A 17,364-nucleotide genomic window follows, 5' to 3' on the forward strand; every position below is an offset into this window, starting at 1 on the left:
TCATAAATGCGTTATTATCATGTGGGTCAACTCTGTCAGTTCCTGACCTGTTTTCGTTAAGTTTTTGTTATGTGTTTATTGGTAAGACTGAAGTTTGAGGGTCGGCGCCAGTCTATCTGTTCCTCTGTTTCTATGGTTGGTTAATGGACGCTAATATGTTCTCCTATTAGAGGCAGGTTGGTCTTTCATCTCTCTGATTGCAGAAAATATATTAAGGCTACGGCTGTCTGCCCACAGCTTGTTTGTCGGTGGGTGTTGCTCCCCTCTCCTTCGGTGTGCTGTGTTTGTTGGTGGGTTGCATCCATATGGGACTGTTTCCGATTCGTTCAACGTTTTATGTAGTCATATTTTTCTGTTCGTAAGCGTTCTTCGGGTCCCGTTATACCCTTGATAAAGTTCGTAATGTATTCAGGGGTTGGGTCTTACATTCGTTTTGGATTGTTTTAGTCCAGTATTACAAGTGAGTTCGTGGTTTCGTCTACACTTTAAATAAATTCAATTATGTCTAAATACAACAGCTGCAGTTTGGTTTCAAGTCACCTGCTCCTACTCTCTTTGCGGATGAAGAGGAGGAGGACTGTCGTTACACACTTCATTGCCCTTCTACTTTCCTATCGCACCAACATTAAGAATAGAAAATAAGTAGAATACAATAAAATAAAATAAACAACCACTCCTAGAGTCAATACAACATAATAAAATGTCACCTATACACAGGAAGTGTCCCACTCTCCTCTATGAAAAAACCATACAATATCCTAACTTACATTCAATTATTATTAATATAATTCCTTTTGATGTACATGTAATTTACAGTATATTGGGAGGTTGTGAGTATTGGCAGAGTAAGTGAGAAGAATAATCAATATTTCACAGTTCACAACAGCTACGGGATTTCTTGTTGGCAGCTTGTGACTGTCCGTCTTCTGTGAAGAGTCTCTCTCTTAGTTTGTAGTAGCCCCCCTTCCTGTCCATCAACTSCTGGTGAGTGCCCTGCTCCAGGACGGTTCCCTGGTCAATCAGAATGATCTGATCTGCCCTCTCGATGGTCTTCAGCCTGTGAGCAATCACCAGCAGGGTCTGGGMKGGGCAGCTAGYCARGGCCTCCTGGACCTGAGACAGAGGGAACATCTGAGTGAAACCGCTAGCTAGCGCTAACCCTATTGAGAATGTCAATGCTAGCTATAGCTACGTACGTGAAACCGCTAGCACTAACCATATTGAGCGTATGAATGATGGAAGGCTAAAGCATTCTAATTTATGTGTGGAGGGATGCCGTACCATGTGTTCGCTCTCAGTGTCCAGTGCGCTGGTGACCTCGTCCAGGATGAGGACCTGTGGCTCTCTGATCAGAGCTCTGGCGATGGCAATACGCTGCTTCTCACCACCGGACATCTGACCACCCCGCTCTCCTACATCTAATAGATGGACAGACAGTACATTTATCGAGTCTCTCCTGGTGGTCATCCATTAGTAATATATATAATATTCCTATTTGCCAGTGTACCTGTGTCATAACCCTTCTCCAGTTGGCTGATGAAGCTGTGGGCATTGGCTCTGCGAGCAGCTTCCTGCACCCTCTCCAGAGAGCAGTCTGCCAGGCCGTAGGCAATGTTGTCCTTGATGGACCCAGAGAACAGAACAGGTTCCTGGCCCACCATGGCCACCTGGTAGGGCAAAACCAATCATAGGGCAAAACCAATCACCAATCAGCCAATCAAAACCAATGCTATGTTTCTTCTCAAGCAAAAATGTCTATGTTGGTAGCCATACAGGCACGGTAAAGTAGGTTATCTTGACTGCTATGCTTTCTCTAGAGATGTAAAYGTSTCAATATCTGTGTAGGTATAGTCTTATGACTTTGCTGTGCAGGTGTGTTGGTGGTGGTGCTGGTAGCTTTCTATACTACCTTCCTGTGTAGGTAGTGGTGCTGGTAGCTGTGCAGTGGCTGTCCATCCAATAGGATCTCTCCCTGCTGAGGCTGATAGAACCTCTCCAGCAGACTGACACAGGTGCTCTTCCCCCCTCCTGACGGCCCCACCAGAGCAGTCAGCTGACCCGGCCTCAGCTCCAGGGAGAAKCCCTAAGACAAGCAGAGAGCCAATGACACACTACCTTAGCAATGGGTACATGTGAAGTCAAAAATGTGGTGATGGCGAAACTGCCAGTTAGGGTTTTCTCATGTTKCWGGAATTTTGCCACCCTTCTCCCAGGTGAGCTTTACCTGCAGTACTTTGCGCTCCTGGCGGGTGGGGTAGGAGAAGGAGAGGTTGTGGAARTGGACGTGTCCAGWCAAGGTCTCTGGTTGGAGGGTCCCCTTGRTGCTGACCTGGGGCTCTCTGTCCAGATACTCAAACACCTTACCAGCCGCCCCCACCGAGTTCAGCATGTCGCCAAAGATGTAAATCAAAGTCTGGAGAGGGCAGATGTATTATACAGATGTATAATCGTAACTCAATAAACAATAGTTAGACAAAMTTTTCAACAGTATCTCAGACATTAAACATGTTTATTTTTTAATTCCCTAACAGTAGTATTACTTGCCTCTTTAATCAAACTTTTCCATTACTATGTACTATGTAATGACAATATTACTATTGGTTTGTTAATATATTTGATTTGTGATTCTGTGTCTCGCCTTGCTCAAACAGATCCCCTCACACTGATAGTTGCCTACCCTGATGTTGGTTCCCAGGTTAGACTGGTAGAGGATGAAAGAGACCAGGTTCCCAGTGCTCATCTGACCTCGCTGGATAAACAGTCTGCCATAGTACAGCATGGCCACCTGCATTANAGACTGGTAGAGGATGAAAGAGACCAGGTTCCCAGTGCTCATCTGACCTCGCTGGATAAACAGTCTGCCATAGTACAGCATGGCCACCTGCATTACCAGCTCTGTTAGCTTTAACACACACACACACGCACGCGCACACACACACACACACACATAAGTACGTACACTGAAGATCACATGAAGATCACATCAGAAGCATTCAACTCTTCTGAGCCTAAGGGGATAGGGAGTGATCCCTGCATACTCACTCTTCTTAGGAGCAGGTAGACTGCTCTGACGGTGTCCCGCCTAGTCTTGAGATTGTGGGTGTCCATCAACCTGTCGTCATAGCGACCAGCCTCATTCCGCTCTGTGTTAAAGCTTCGCACGGTCCGGATTCCTGCTACTGTTTCTCCCGCTGCCTCGTTCGCCCTGGCCATGGAGTCCTGCACCTCCTTAGAGAGCCTCTGAGGTACAGTCAATACACAATAACATTTACTAGACTTTATTTTATTTAAAAAATTGCGGTCACCATCTCATGTACTGTATTTTCACACCAAACATGTCAGGGCCTTCTGCATTAGATCATTTCAGGGATTTATTTCAGGGTTCGCAGGGACCAATAGATCAGTTCAGGACCTTCTGATCTGGACACAAACAGTACACTCTTAGAAAAAAGGGTTCCAAAAGTGTTCCACGGCTGTCCCCATATGATAACCCTTTTTGGTTCCAGGTAGAACCCTATTGGCTTCCATGTAAAACCCTATGTTGAAAGGGTTCTACCTGGAACCAAAAAGGGTTCTTCAAAGGGTTCTCCTATGGCGACAGCCAAAGAACCCTTTTAGGTTCTAGATAGATTGTACTATACCAGGTAATAGTTGTCATAGACGCCTTGCAGCAGGCCGGTGACGGGCGTCTCCATCAGCATGAGCAGAGTGAGCTTCCAGGACAGGCTCATCATGAGCGACAGCATACCCACAATCTTAATGAGGGTCCTCAGTAGGACGTTGACATTCAGGGCCACCGCCCGGGCCATCTTAGTGGTGTCTGTGGACAGCCTGGACGTGATGTCACCTACGAGAGTTCAAAGGTGAAAGTAAATTGTTGCAACTTCGTCGAATAACCAAGGAGCATAGAAGAACCAACTGATGGGGTGTTCAACAGATATTCAGCCACACGTTGGAAGACAGGGGAAGTTCAATAGGAAGTGCATTCCAGTTACAGTCATTTCATGAACAAACAAGGATGCCACACATTCCAGCAAGACAACAGATTGCATACTGATCATTAGTTCTTGTTTGGGGTAATCATAAACGTGTCTCTACCTGTCTTGATGGTCTCAAAGAAGCCAATGTCCTGCTTCACCAGGGCCCCAAACAGCTCTACTTTAATTCTGCAGGTGAAGCTGTTGATAGCACACATGAAGAGGCCTCCACGACAGCCTGCACTGAAAGAGCTGCAACATACAGACACCATAAGCTACTTTACATGTGTTAAAATAATCAATATGATGTTCACATCGCAGTGGAGAAGTCAGTAAGTAACATTGTTAAACCATACAAACTAAAATGTTGATTGTGCGATATTGATGGATACCATAGTGGTCTGTTGTATCTATACCTTCCCAAAGAGTAAAGCCCCATGAGGATGATAGTTGTGAGAAAGTCATTCCACTTGTACTGGGTGCCCAAGATGTCAATGATTTTTCCCGTGTAGAATGGGATGAACATTTCACCTGGAAAAAAAACACGACCACCATGATCATCCTCATTTTCTTCTTAAACTTCATCATATAACAGGCCTACTATAATATTATTTCACTTCATCATAACTCAGTAACTACAACAATGACGTATGGATTACATTTTTATGTTGCTGCATCCAGTATGAAGGAAATTAGAGGTAGTTTCACGAGCCAATGCTAACTAGCATTAGCGCATAGACTGGAAGTCTACAGGAACAGTTAGCATGATAGCTGTTCAAGTTCATCCAACTCTGGGGAAGTAGATAAATGGCTTTATTTTTTTTTAAATCTCGAACTATCCCTTTAATGTGGAAGAAATGACAGTAATTGGAGCTAATTAGAGGGGTTTTTCTGTATTTCAATTCTTAGGCAGGGTATGAATGTCGTAATTTTACGGCTAGATAAACAGTTTCGGTGTCAACTTAAACAACCCAAACCATATAGAAAGCATACAGAAAAAATATTAAACTATATTTTGCAATAATCCAATTTTTGAGAACTAACAATCAAATAAGCTAGACTGTCAGGGAGCATCGAAAATTTAAAAAAACTGGCCATTCAGGGAACATGCCCATTGATTTTGTTATAATGTTTGAGCAGAGGAACACAGCAATAGCCATCAAAAAATGCATAGAATTGCAGGAAATTAGCTTAAAATTGTCTCTCAAATCCACTCGTTCTTTTTTCTCTCAGCTTAATGGAACAATTTATAGAATTGCAGACCATTTGCTTTAACAGCAAAATGTTCTCTCTGCCGCCAAGATACAGTACCTTTACCTGTATAGCTAAGGCTGTTAGAGTTTACACTTCTTAAAATTAACTGGGGAGGTCAAAATAATGAAACTGTCTACCAAATCTATTCATTTTAAAATGTTAATTACTTCTACTTATCATTATCATTTGAAACCCTTGGGCTCGCCTACTCACAGAGGACAGCCAGTGACAGGAATATAAACGCCATAATCAAAAGGAGGGTGTCGGGTCGGCAGAAGATGAGGACTCTCATGAACAGAACTCGTGCCTTCTGCGTCTTTTCTTTCCCATCACTTGCTCCATTGCTATCAGGAAAGGTTGTCTCCCAAAATAAGGCTGCTGCACCTGCTGCGGTGGTACTTAATAGCCACAACCTTGGACCCCCCAACAAGCCATACGCGCTCTCCGGTGAACTTCCATGCAGCATCAGTCGCCCGGTCTCGTAGACCGGGGCAAGGAAACAGTGCACCACTAACCAGCGCTTGAATACGGGTTTTATCGATCCTAGTGTTAGTAGCGATACACCGAGTAGTAGAACTAATCGAATCCCTGCTACAACCCATACACGCAACTGACTTCCGAAAGCATCAAAAGTTCTTGGTCCAGTTTTGGAAATAGATACGCTAAAACCCGGTGCGCAAAACGTGGTTATGTCAATGCATAGACCTACAGCCATGGCGAACACGCACGTTCTAAGCATCATTTTTGTCGTCTATAATTAGTTTTAATCTATAACCTATGAATTAAAAGGTGAGAGATGGCAAGTTCCCGAATTCGTGTAGATACTTTCCACCGAATGGACTGTTTTCAGTTGTTTTCAATCGGAGGCTTCGTTTTAGTTGCTTTTAGTTTCAATTTCACATATGCGCTAATCAGAAGGGGAATTCTTCTCCACAATATTATGTACCTTGCCATTTAGCTTTATTCTGTGCCATAATAAATACCAGACAGTAATGCTTGCGCACTTAGGCTAGTAGTTAATGGTGACAGGTTTATCCTACACTCTCAGAAAAAAGGTGCTATCTGGAATCTAAAAGGGCTCTTCGGCTGTCCCTAAAGGAGAACCCTTTGAAGAACCCTTTTTGGTTCCAGGTAGAACCCTTTCAGTTCCACGTAGAACCCTTTTGGGTTCCACGTAGAACCCTTTCCACAGAGGGTTTTACATGGAACCCAAAAGAGTTCTATCTGGAACCAAAAAGAGTTTTTACCTGGGACCAAAAAGGGTTCTACCTGGAACAAAAAATGGTTCTCTAATGGGGACCGCCAAAGAACCCCTTTAGAACGCTTTTTTCTAAGAGTGTATGAATGTGGTCTCTTGCACGCTTCCCACTTTAGCGCCTTTTGGAGTTCAGGTGAGGTAACGGTGTCCTCAAAAGTATGTGGACACCCCTTCAAATTAGTGGATTCTGCTATTTCAGCCACAGCCGTTGCTGACAGCTGTATAAAATTGAGCACACAGCGATGCAATCTCCACAGACAAACATTGCAGTAGAATGGCCTTACTGAAGAGCTCAGTGACTTTCAACATGGCACCATCATAGGATGACACATTTCCAACAAGTGAGTTCGTCAAATGTATGCCTTGCTAGAGTTGCCCCGGTCAACTGTTAGTGCTGATATTGTGATGTGAAAATGCTGAAGGACGTAGAGCGTAAAAATGGTCTGTCCTCTGTTGCAACACTCACTACCGAGTTTCAAACTGCTTCTGGAAGCAACGTCAGAACAAGAACTGTTCGTCGTGAGCTTCATGAAAGGGGTTTCCATGGCCAAGCAGCCGCACACAAGCCTAAGATCACCATGGGCAATGTCAAGCATCAGCTGGAGTGGTGTAAAGCTCGCCGCCATTGGACGCTGGCGCAGTGGAAACGGGTTCTCTGGATTGATGAATCATGCTTCACCATCTGGCAGTCTGATGGACCTGCACCAATGCATAGTGCCAACTAGTGTAGGAGAAACAATGGTCTGGGGCTGTTTTTCATAGTTCAGGCTAGGCCCCTTAGTTCCAGTGGCGGGAAATCTTAACGCTACAGCATACAATGACATTCTAGACGATTCTATGTTTCCAACTTTGTCGCAACAGTTTGGGGAAGGCCCTTTCCTGTTTCAGCATGACAATGCCCCCGAGCGCAAAGTGAGGTACATCCAGAAATGTTTTGTCGAGATCGGTGTGGAAGAACTTGACTGGCCTGCACAAAACCCCGAACTCAACCCCATCAAACACCTTTGGGATTAATTGTAATGCCGACTACGAGCCAGGCCTAATCGCCCAACATCAGTGCCCAACTTCACTAATGCTCTTGGAAGCAAGTCCCCGCAGCAATGTTCCAACATCTAGTGGAAAGACTTATATACTGGTAGACATAATCATAATAACAAAAGTTACTTTAACTTTTGATGGTGGTAGTAGACTTGTTGAATAGTTGTTTTTGGGTTGAAAATAAATACAGAGAAATATCCAAGGAATATTTAATTGACAGATGGTTTATTGACTTGCAAATCACCCAAAGACACAGTCCAGCATGAGGTCCCCAGCTACCCAAAATAAAATGTGTCTGAGGGCATAACAGTTATTAATAATTTAGAAAATGGTATGTGTATTGAGAATATTTGTGCCAGCATGATATATACCCCTATCCAAACATTCTATATCCTGTGTAGATTTAATAGTACTGTTTGTTCGTAAGGTGGCCATATGTCTACTCAGTTTCATAACTACAACAACGCAACATGAGTGTAACTGTTTTCACAACCCAGTTTTCACTGATCATAAAAAGTGGGCAACTCGTTGCCCAGGATGCATTTCTCCTCTGCACCCTTTTCATCAATAGTGANTCCTGCTTCACCAGGGCCCCAAACAGCTCTACTTTAATTCTGCAGGTGAAGCTGTTGATGGCACACATGAAGAGGCCTCCTCGACAGCCTGCACTGAAAGAGCTGAAACAGACACCATAAACTGCAGCAGTGTTGAAATAATCAATCTGATGTTGATGTTCACTTACAGCTTTACATACATACATTACACAAACTATAATATGTAATGTGCGAAACTGATGAAGGCCGTTGTGGTGAAAAATAGATAGGAAGCTCTCTCGTGTATCTGCTTACCTTCCCAAAGAGCAGAGGCCCATGAGGATGATAGCTGTGAGAAAGTCATTCCACTTGTACTGGGAAGCCAAGATGTCAATCACTTTTCCTGTATAGAATGGGATGAACATTTCACCTGAAAACGCACACCACCGTCATCATCCTCATCATACTCGCCATCATCATCATAATGATCATCATCATATACTAGTCAGTCATTTTGTCAAAACAATAAAATACTTACAGACGACAGCCAGTGACAGGAATATAAACGCTCCAACCAAAAGGAGGGTGTCAGGTCTGTAGAAGTGGAGGACTCTCATGAACAGCACTCGTGCCTTCTGTTTCTTCTCTTTCCCGTTACTTTCTTCGTTGCTGTCAGGGAAGGTTTTCTCCCAAAACAGGGCTGCTGCAGCTGCTGCCGCGGTACACAATAGCCACAAACTTGGACCCCCCAACGATCCATACGCGCTCTCCGGTGAACTTCCATGCAGCATCAGTCGCCCGGTCTCGTAGACCGGGGCAAGGAAACAGTGCACTGCTAACCAGCGCTTCAATACGGGTTTAATCGATCCTAGTGTGTGTAGCGATACACCAAATAGTAGAACTAATCGAATCCCCGCTACAACCCATAGACGCACCAGATTTCCGAAAACATCAAAACTTTTTGGTCCAGTTTTGGAAATTGATGCGCCAAAACCCGTGGCGAAAAATGTGGTTATGTCAATGCATAGACCTACAGCCATGGCGAACACGCACGTTCTACGCATCATTTGTGTCGTCTATAATTGTTTTTAATCTACAACCTATTAATTAAACGGTGAGCGATGTCAAACCAGCGAATTCGCGGAGATCTTTCCACGGAATGGATTGTTTCAGTTGTTTTCAGTCTGCGTTTTAGTTTCAATTTCACATATGCCTTAAACAGAGGGGAAATTATTCTCCACAATATCAAGCACCTTTCCATTTAGCGTTTATTCTGTGCCATAATAAATACAAGACAATAATGCTTGCACACTTAGCATAGTGGTTAATAGATCCCCACAGTGGAGGTGTCATAATACCCATAAAACCTAGCATTGAACAGCATCGTTTTTCCACCATTCATTTTTTCAACCTGGTCTCATAGCATTTCATATTATTCTGTACATAAATCCACAACACTCAAATGGTATGTATTAATTTGTGGATTTCCATCACCCATTTCGTACTATATGTTACGAATTTGCTAAACGTATGATGTTACTAATTCTAGCAAGGTGGCTAACGTTAGCTGGGCTAGGGGTTAAGGTTAGGGTTACGTTTAGGAGTTAGGTTAAAGGGTTTGGGTTAGAGGAAGGGTTAGCTAACATACTAAGCAGTTGCTAAATAGCAAAAAAGTAGTAAGTAGTTAAAATGTTGTCTATGAGGCCAGGGCAGTGTTTCCTGTAGGCTTACCCTGGGGTTACATTTTGATAACCATGTAAATCTCTCTTGGACAAGGTGACTTTTATCGATATATTCGGCTCTATTTACTCTCATATTTGAAAATGCTAATCAGCATTAAAGTAGACATAATGCAAAACTACAAATCCATGCAAGCTCCTGCACATCATCTCTACCTGACACCTTTGCTTACAGGTATTATGTCAATTTAAAACTTGCACAAGACAGTTTACAGAATTGTCCCATTTAAAGAAATGTAGGCAATTTAGTAATTACTACATTTAACTAACATTAGATAGATAATCCAGAAATTCTTACCTTTCCCTTGAATCAGAAGCCTTGTCCAGATCATCATGGCATTTGTAATTCTTTATGATAGCCACATTAGGGGGGGGGGGTAAATACACGTGAATACAGTATATTGATAAATGTCCCCTTGTCCTAGAGAGATTTACACAGTTAAAAAAACGTCCCGCCAGGGCAAGCCTAAATGAAACACAGCCCTTATTTTAAGTGTTTCTAAAATCCCCTATGGGAAATATGAATGGAGGAAAAGCGATTGGAACAATTTCACTGTTTGACCACTAGGTTTTATGGGTATTATGACTCCACTGTGGTACTCTATAGTAACAGGTTTACCCTACACTCTTAGAAAAAAAGTGCTATCTAGAACCTTAAAGGGCTCTTCGGCTGTCCCCAGAGGAGAACCTTTTGAAGAACCCTTTTGGGTTTCACGTAGATCCCTTTCCACAGAAGGTTCTACATGGAACCCAAAATAGTTCTACCTGGAACCAAAAAAGGTTATACCTGGAACCACAAAGGGTTCTCCTCCTAAGAACCGGTCATGGCCTGAAGGAATCCAGCTTTTGTCAAATTAACGTCAGATTTGACTTTTCGTAGCAGGAGAACTTACGCAGCAGGTTAGGATAATTATTTTAAGCCCGGCTTCATATCCACTTTGTAACTAATGACTAATCACCTAAAATTAATACAATTTGCTATGAATATTCCCATGGCCTCACCAGTGCAACTGGGAACTCAGAAAAATACGAGGTGAAATCATGACGTCAGTGATCTTCAGGTCAGAAAGTTCGGAGCTCTAGAAAGAGGCCAGAGTTCCTGAGTTGGAATTCCGAGTTGGATGAACATTCAAAACGATTTTTCCCACTCGGAGCTAGTTTTTTTCCAAGTTCCCAGTTGTTTTGAACGCACTGAAGTCGGAAGTCAGAGATATCCGAGTTCCCAGTTGCTTTGAACGCGGCATTATATATGGTAGACATAATCATAATAACTAAAATTATCATAACTTTTGATGGTGGCAGAAGACTTCTTGAATAGTTGTTTTGGGGTTGAAAAAAACATGCTGAGAAATATCCAAGAAAAATTTAATTTACTTGTGAATCACCCAAAGACAGTCCAGCTTGAGGTCCCTGGCTACCCAAAATAAAATCAGTTGTTTTCAACAGAGGACATAACAATTATGAATAATTTTGAAAATGGCATGTGTAGTGAGAATATTTGACATTGTGCCAGCATGATTCATACACCTATGCAAACATTCTATATCCTGTGTAGATTTAATAGTAATGTTTGTTCGTAAGGTGGCCATATGTCCACTCACTGTTTCATAACTACGACAACTTCAGTGTTACTGTTTTCACAACCCAGTTTTCACTGATCATAAAAAGTGGGCAACTCGTTGCCCAGGATGCATTTCTCCTCTGCACCCTTTTCATCAATAGTGANACTGTTTTCACAACCCAGTTTTCACTGATCATAAAAAGTGGGCAACTCGTTGCCCAGGATGCATTTCTCCTCTGCACCCTTTTCATCAATAGTGACAAGGTAGGCCACACCTCCGCTGGAACCATCTCGACCCATGGCCAATGAAAGTGCTGAGAGAGGAGAGGTGAAGAAAGAGAGCGAGTGAGAGCATATTATTGACAAATGACACATCTTAATAGCTTCTAATTCATGCTGTTTAGGTTATACCTGTATATCAACACATTTATTTTATTTTAAAAGTACRCTTTTGGTCACTCACTGTTGACAACAAACTGTTGGCAATCCTCTTTGCTCATGGCCTTCCGGTACTCTGCATCAACAAACCCATAGACATAGGAGCTTCCGGAGCCGCCGACCGCAAAGGGTTGTCTGGACAACAGTCCATTCAGGGTCACATACACCTGGGAGGGGTCAACGAGAGGGGAATGCTTGAGCACAGTAACCTAGCAAACTCTGAAAAAGTTCAATATTATGTTGACTAGTGAACAACTGTGAGTTTGGGGCAGCTGAGTTTGATTCTGTAATTGTACTCATGGTACATTTTGTTGAGCAAACATTCAAAACTATTACAAAAGAAATTACATTTAAAATGACCTCTTCTAAGCTTCAGGGATCTGTTAAAATGTTCCAGGTACAAGAACATTTCCTGAAAGGGACACAAAAATCTATTAATACTGATTGGACTMGTGTTTATAGATGTGGCATTTCTATTTAATCAGCCTGTTACCAACCCTTAGTCAACTTTTAGAAAGATTTGTGTTTGACCAGATACAATGCTATTTTACAGCAAACAAATTGACAACAGACTTTCAGCACACTTATAGGGAAAGACATTCAACAAGCACAACACCTACACAAATTACTGATGATTGACAAAGAAATGTATGATAAAAAGATTATGGGGAATGTTTTGCTAGACTTCAGTGCAGCTTTTGACATTATCGATCATAGTCTGCTGCTGGATAAACGTATGCGTTATGGCTTTACACCCCATGCTATATTGTGGATAAAGAGTTACCTGTCTTTAAAAAAAAAAGTACCTTTATTTAACTAGGCAAGTCAGTTAAGAACAAATTCTTATTTTCAATGACGGCCTACCGGAGAACAGTGGGTTAACTGCCTTGTTCAGGGGCAGAACAATGGATTTTTACCTTGTCAGCTCAGGGATTCAATCTTGCAACCTTCCGGTTATTAGTCCAACGCTTTAACCACTAGGCTACCTGCCGCCAGAGGGTGTTCTTTAATGGAAGCTTCTCCAACATAATCCAGCTGTTTAGGCCCCATACTTTAAAAAAAATNTTTAACCACTAGGCTACCTGCCGCCAGAGGGTGTTCTTTAATGGAAGCTTCTCCAACATAATCCAGCTGTTTAGGCCCCATACTTTAAAAAAAATATTTACTAACGACATGGCTCTGTCTTTGAGTAAAGCCAGTGTGTCTACTTATGCGGATGACTCAACACTATACACATCAGCTACTACAGTGACTGAAATGACCGCAACACTTAACAAAGAGCTGAAGTTAGTTTCAGAATGGGTGGCAAGGAATAAGTTAGTCCTAAATATTTCAAAAACATACAGCATTGAATTTGGGACAAATCATTTTGGGACAAAACCTCAACTAAATCTTATAATGAATGTGGAAATTGAGGCCTCCCAGGTTGCGCGGTGGTCTAAGGCACTGCATCACAGTGCTAGCTGTGCCACCAGAGACTCTGGGTTTGAGCCCAGGCTCTATCGCAGCTGGCTGCGACCGGGAGGCCCATGGGGGGTGCACAATTGGCCTAGCGTCGTCCGGGTTAGGTGAGGGTTTGGCCTGCAGGGATATCCTTGTCTCATCGTGCACTAGCGACTCCTGTGGTTGGCTGGGCGCAGTGCACGCTGACCAGGTCGCTAGGTGTACGGTGTTTCCTCTAACACATTGGTGCGGCTGGCTTCTGGGTTGGATGCGTGCTGTGTTAAGAAGCAGTGCGGCGTGGTTGGGTTGGGTTGTGTTTCGGAGGACCCATGGCTCTCCCGAGTCCGTGAGGGAGTTGTAGCGATGAGACAAGACAGTAACTACCAGCAATTGGATACCATAAGAAGGGGGGGTAAAAAAGAATAATGTGGAAATTGAGCAAGTTGAGGTGACTAAACTGCTTAGAGTAACCCTGGATTGTAAACTGTAATGGTCGAAACGTATTGATACAACAGTAGCTAAGATGGGGAGAAGTCTGTCCATAATAAAGTGCTACTCTACCTTCTTAACAACATTATCAACAAGGCAGGTCCTACAGGCCCTAGTTTTGTCGCACCTGGACTCAGTAGTGTGGTCAGGTGCCACAAAGAGGGACAAAGGAAAATTACAATTGGCTCAGAACAGAGCAGCACGGCTGGCCCTTAATAGTACACGGGGAGCTAACATTAATAATATGCATGTCAATCTCTCATGGCTCAAAGTGGAAGAGAGATTGACTTCATCACTACTTATTTTTGTAAGGAGTGTTGACAAGCCTAATGCACCGATCTATCTGTTTAAACTACTAGCACACAGTTCAGACACTCATGCATACCCCACAAGACATGCCACCAGAGGTCTCTTCACAATCTCCAAGTCTATGGGAGGCGGACAGTACTACTTAGAGTATTGACTACATGGAACTCTATACCACATCAGGTAACTGATGCAAGCAATAGGATCAGATTTTAAAAAACGATAATAATACACCTTATGGAACAGCGGGGACTGTGAAGAGACACACAGGTACAGACACACACATACGCACACAAACGCTAACTCAGGCACTCTACACACACGTACATTGTAATATTCTACATTTTGTATTGTAGATATGTAGTGGTGTAATAATGTTATATGATGAACTGTTTTATCTTTTGTTTTATGTGTGATGTAAGTGCCTTAATGTGTTTGGACCCCAGAAAGAGTAGCTGCTGGATCCCTAATAAATACANTTTAACCACTAGGCTACCTGCCGCCAGAGGGTGTTCTTTAATGGAAGCTTCTCCAACATAATCCAGCTGTTTAGGCCCCATACTTTAAAAAAAATCTTTACTACCGACATGTCTCTGTCTTTGAGTAAAGCCAGTGTGTCTATGTATGCGGATGACTCAACACTATACACATCAGCTACTACAGTGACTGAAATGACCGCAACACTTAACAAAGAGCTGAAGTTAGTGTCAGAGTGGGTGGCAAGGAATAAGTTAGTCCTAAATATTTCAAAAACATAAAGCATTGAATTTGGGACAAAACCTCTACTAAATCTTATAATGAATAATGTGGAAATTGAGCAAGTTGAGGTGACTAAACTGCTTAGAGTAACCATGGATTGTAAACTGTAATGGTCAAAACGTATTGATACAACAGTAGCTAAGATGGGGAGAAGTCTGTCCATAATAAAGCGCTGCTCTACCTTCTTAACAACATTATCAACAAGGCAGGCCCTACAGGCCCTAGTTTTGTCGCACCTGGACTATTGTTCAGTAGTGTGGTCAGGTACCACAAAGAGGGACAAAGGAAAATTACAATTGGCCCAGAACAGGACAGCACGGCTGGCCCTTAAAAGTACACGGGGAGCTAACATTAATAATATGCATGTCAATCTCTCATGGCTCAAAGTGGAAGAGAGATTGACTTCATCACTATTTATTTTTGTAAGGAGTGTTGACAAGCCTAATGTACCGATCTATCTGTTTAAACTACTAGCACACAGTTCAGATACCCATGCATACCCCACAAGACATGCCACCAGAGGTCTCTTCACAATCCCCAAGTCTATGGGAGGCGGACAGTACTACATAGAGTATTGACTACATGGAACTATATTCCACATTAGGTTACTGATGCAAGCAGTAGAATCAGATGTAAAAAAATAAATAATACATCTTATGGAACAGCAGGGACTGTGAAGAGACACACAGGTACAGACACACACATACGCACACAAACGCTAACTCACACACTCTACACACACGTACATTGTAATATTCTACATTTTGTAATTATACATGTTGTATTGTAGATATGTAGTGGTGTAATAATGTAATACGATGAACTGTTTTATCTTTTGTTTTATGTGTGATGTAAGTGCCTTAATGTGTTTGGACCCCAGAAAGAGTAGCTGCTGGATCCCTAATAAATACAAATACCAATGTAATGACTAACCTGTCCCCCTCCTCTCTTGTCCCACCCGGCAACAATKAGATGTGCTGACAGCTCTTCTTTGTACTTGTACGAGATGTTTTTCACCAGAGTGGCAGCTGAACGAACTTGGGGATCCTCTCCAACCTCAATGCTGAGTTATTAAAGAGGTCACAAGTCACAGCTCAATAGCAGAATTCTTTAACTGCGTCTATATAAGCAAACCCCTATGAGACCACGTGAAAATGCACAGTGTAAGCCTAGAAACCTTTTCCATACATTTAACTCAACCAAATGTGTTACACATAGCACTAGAGCTATTGCCGACCACAATAAATAGCCATGCAGTGGGTAATACCTGTGCACATCCAGCTGGTAGTTGACCATCTCAGCGATGGTCTGGGCGTCTGCAGCCGAGCCTGACAGGGCGCAGTAGATCTTGTCATGGAGGAGAGAGAGCTTGTTCATCACCCGGTTCACCACAGTCTCCCTGTGAGGGATGGAGGGAAGAGGGGGGATGGGTGGAGGGAAAAATGAGGTTTGAGGGGGGACTTTTTTAATGTTCATAGTAAATGGTTGGCTCTCTAAGACTTGGAACAGCTACTTACCCAGCAGACACTCGAGAGTCAGAGCCCAGCACCACACCTCCATCAAACTCAATAGCAATGATGGTGGTCTGAAAGCAAAGCACAGACACCATTTTGATTAAGTGCTTTCCAAACTGGCTTGAGGGCCTAATTAAATGACTCAATTGAATGACTCAACACAGTTAAGTTCACGTTGACACGAACCATTTGGAAAAGGCAATAGACTGTGTTTATACGTTAATAAAATAAACAAAAACAGAATGCACACCCCAACATTTTACAATGAGAACACTTCTCTAGGCTAACATCAATTCCAGGTCCAAACATGTCATTAAATTATACTCACCCCAGTTTTGACTTCTTCGGATAGCCACCCTGGCTCTGATGATTCTTCTAACATATTGAAGCACTTTAGTTTTGCAAGCGATAGATAATAAGTGGCTGGTCGCGTTGATACCTGTGCAGTGCGCACGGTGTGTTAGAAGCCTACTGAATCAACGCGAAAAGAAAAAGAAAACCCCAAACGACGCCTCATTTAGGACATACACAAACGATTACTATTCAACAGTACTGTTGTATTAAGAATCAACTCTTAAATATAWTTGAGCAAGGAGCCGTCATTYCTTTCTGTCTGGTCCACCATTTTCTGGAATAAACTGAAAATGAAAGTTACGTTGTCAGTCACAAACCTGCCGGTGAGAGGCTGATATAATTTCTCAAGAAACGTTTTAGTTTCTTCTTTCTTTGGCTCTGTACTCCAACAATTTGGATTTAAAATGATACAATGACCACGAGGCTAAAGTGTAGACTGTCCGCTTTCATTTGAGGGTGTTTTCATCCATATGGGGTAAACCGTTTAGAAATTACAGCACTTTTTGAACAATTTTAGGGGACCAGAAGTATTGGGACAAATTCACTTATATGTGTATTAAAACTATTAAAAAGTTAAGTATTTCGGCTCATATGTAATACACGCAATGACTACATCAAGCGTGTGACTCTAAATGGGTTGGATGCATTTTCTGTTTGTTTCGGGTGTGTTTCAGATTATTTTGGGCCCAATAGAAATGAAT

The 17,364-nt window shown here is 42.6% G+C and overlaps 2 protein-coding genes across 2 annotated transcripts; both read right to left on the minus strand.

Moving 5' to 3' along the window:
* Positions 1 to 592: 592 nt before the first annotated feature.
* On the minus strand, positions 593 to 11,524 carry LOC111954844 (antigen peptide transporter 2-like). The gene is made up of 12 exons (XM_070436075.1): positions 8,599 to 11,524; positions 8,376 to 8,490; positions 4,099 to 4,229; positions 3,642 to 3,847; positions 3,043 to 3,240; positions 2,882 to 2,902; positions 2,678 to 2,785; positions 2,225 to 2,413; positions 1,910 to 2,083; positions 1,508 to 1,667; positions 1,282 to 1,418; positions 593 to 1,113 (listed from the first exon to the last, which is right to left on the minus strand). The coding sequence occupies exons 1-12, from the start codon at positions 9,125 to 9,127 to the stop codon at positions 871 to 873; spliced, it is 2,211 nt and encodes a 736-aa protein (XP_070292176.1). The 5' UTR covers positions 9,128 to 11,524; the 3' UTR covers positions 593 to 870.
* psmb9a (proteasome 20S subunit beta 9a) lies at positions 11,519 to 16,973 on the minus strand. The gene is made up of 6 exons (XM_023975423.3): positions 16,638 to 16,973; positions 16,313 to 16,380; positions 16,063 to 16,194; positions 15,729 to 15,858; positions 11,824 to 11,965; positions 11,519 to 11,674 (listed from the first exon to the last, which is right to left on the minus strand). Exons 1-6 carry the CDS (start codon positions 16,689 to 16,691, stop codon positions 11,547 to 11,549), a joined length of 654 nt encoding a protein of 217 aa, XP_023831191.1. The 5' UTR covers positions 16,692 to 16,973; the 3' UTR covers positions 11,519 to 11,546.
* Between the last annotated feature and the right edge of the window lie 391 nt (positions 16,974 to 17,364).

Source organism: Salvelinus sp. IW2-2015, linkage group LG30 (assembly GCF_002910315.2).
Source record: "Salvelinus sp. IW2-2015 linkage group LG30, ASM291031v2, whole genome shotgun sequence".
NCBI lineage: Eukaryota > Metazoa > Chordata > Actinopteri > Salmoniformes > Salmonidae > Salvelinus > Salvelinus sp. IW2-2015.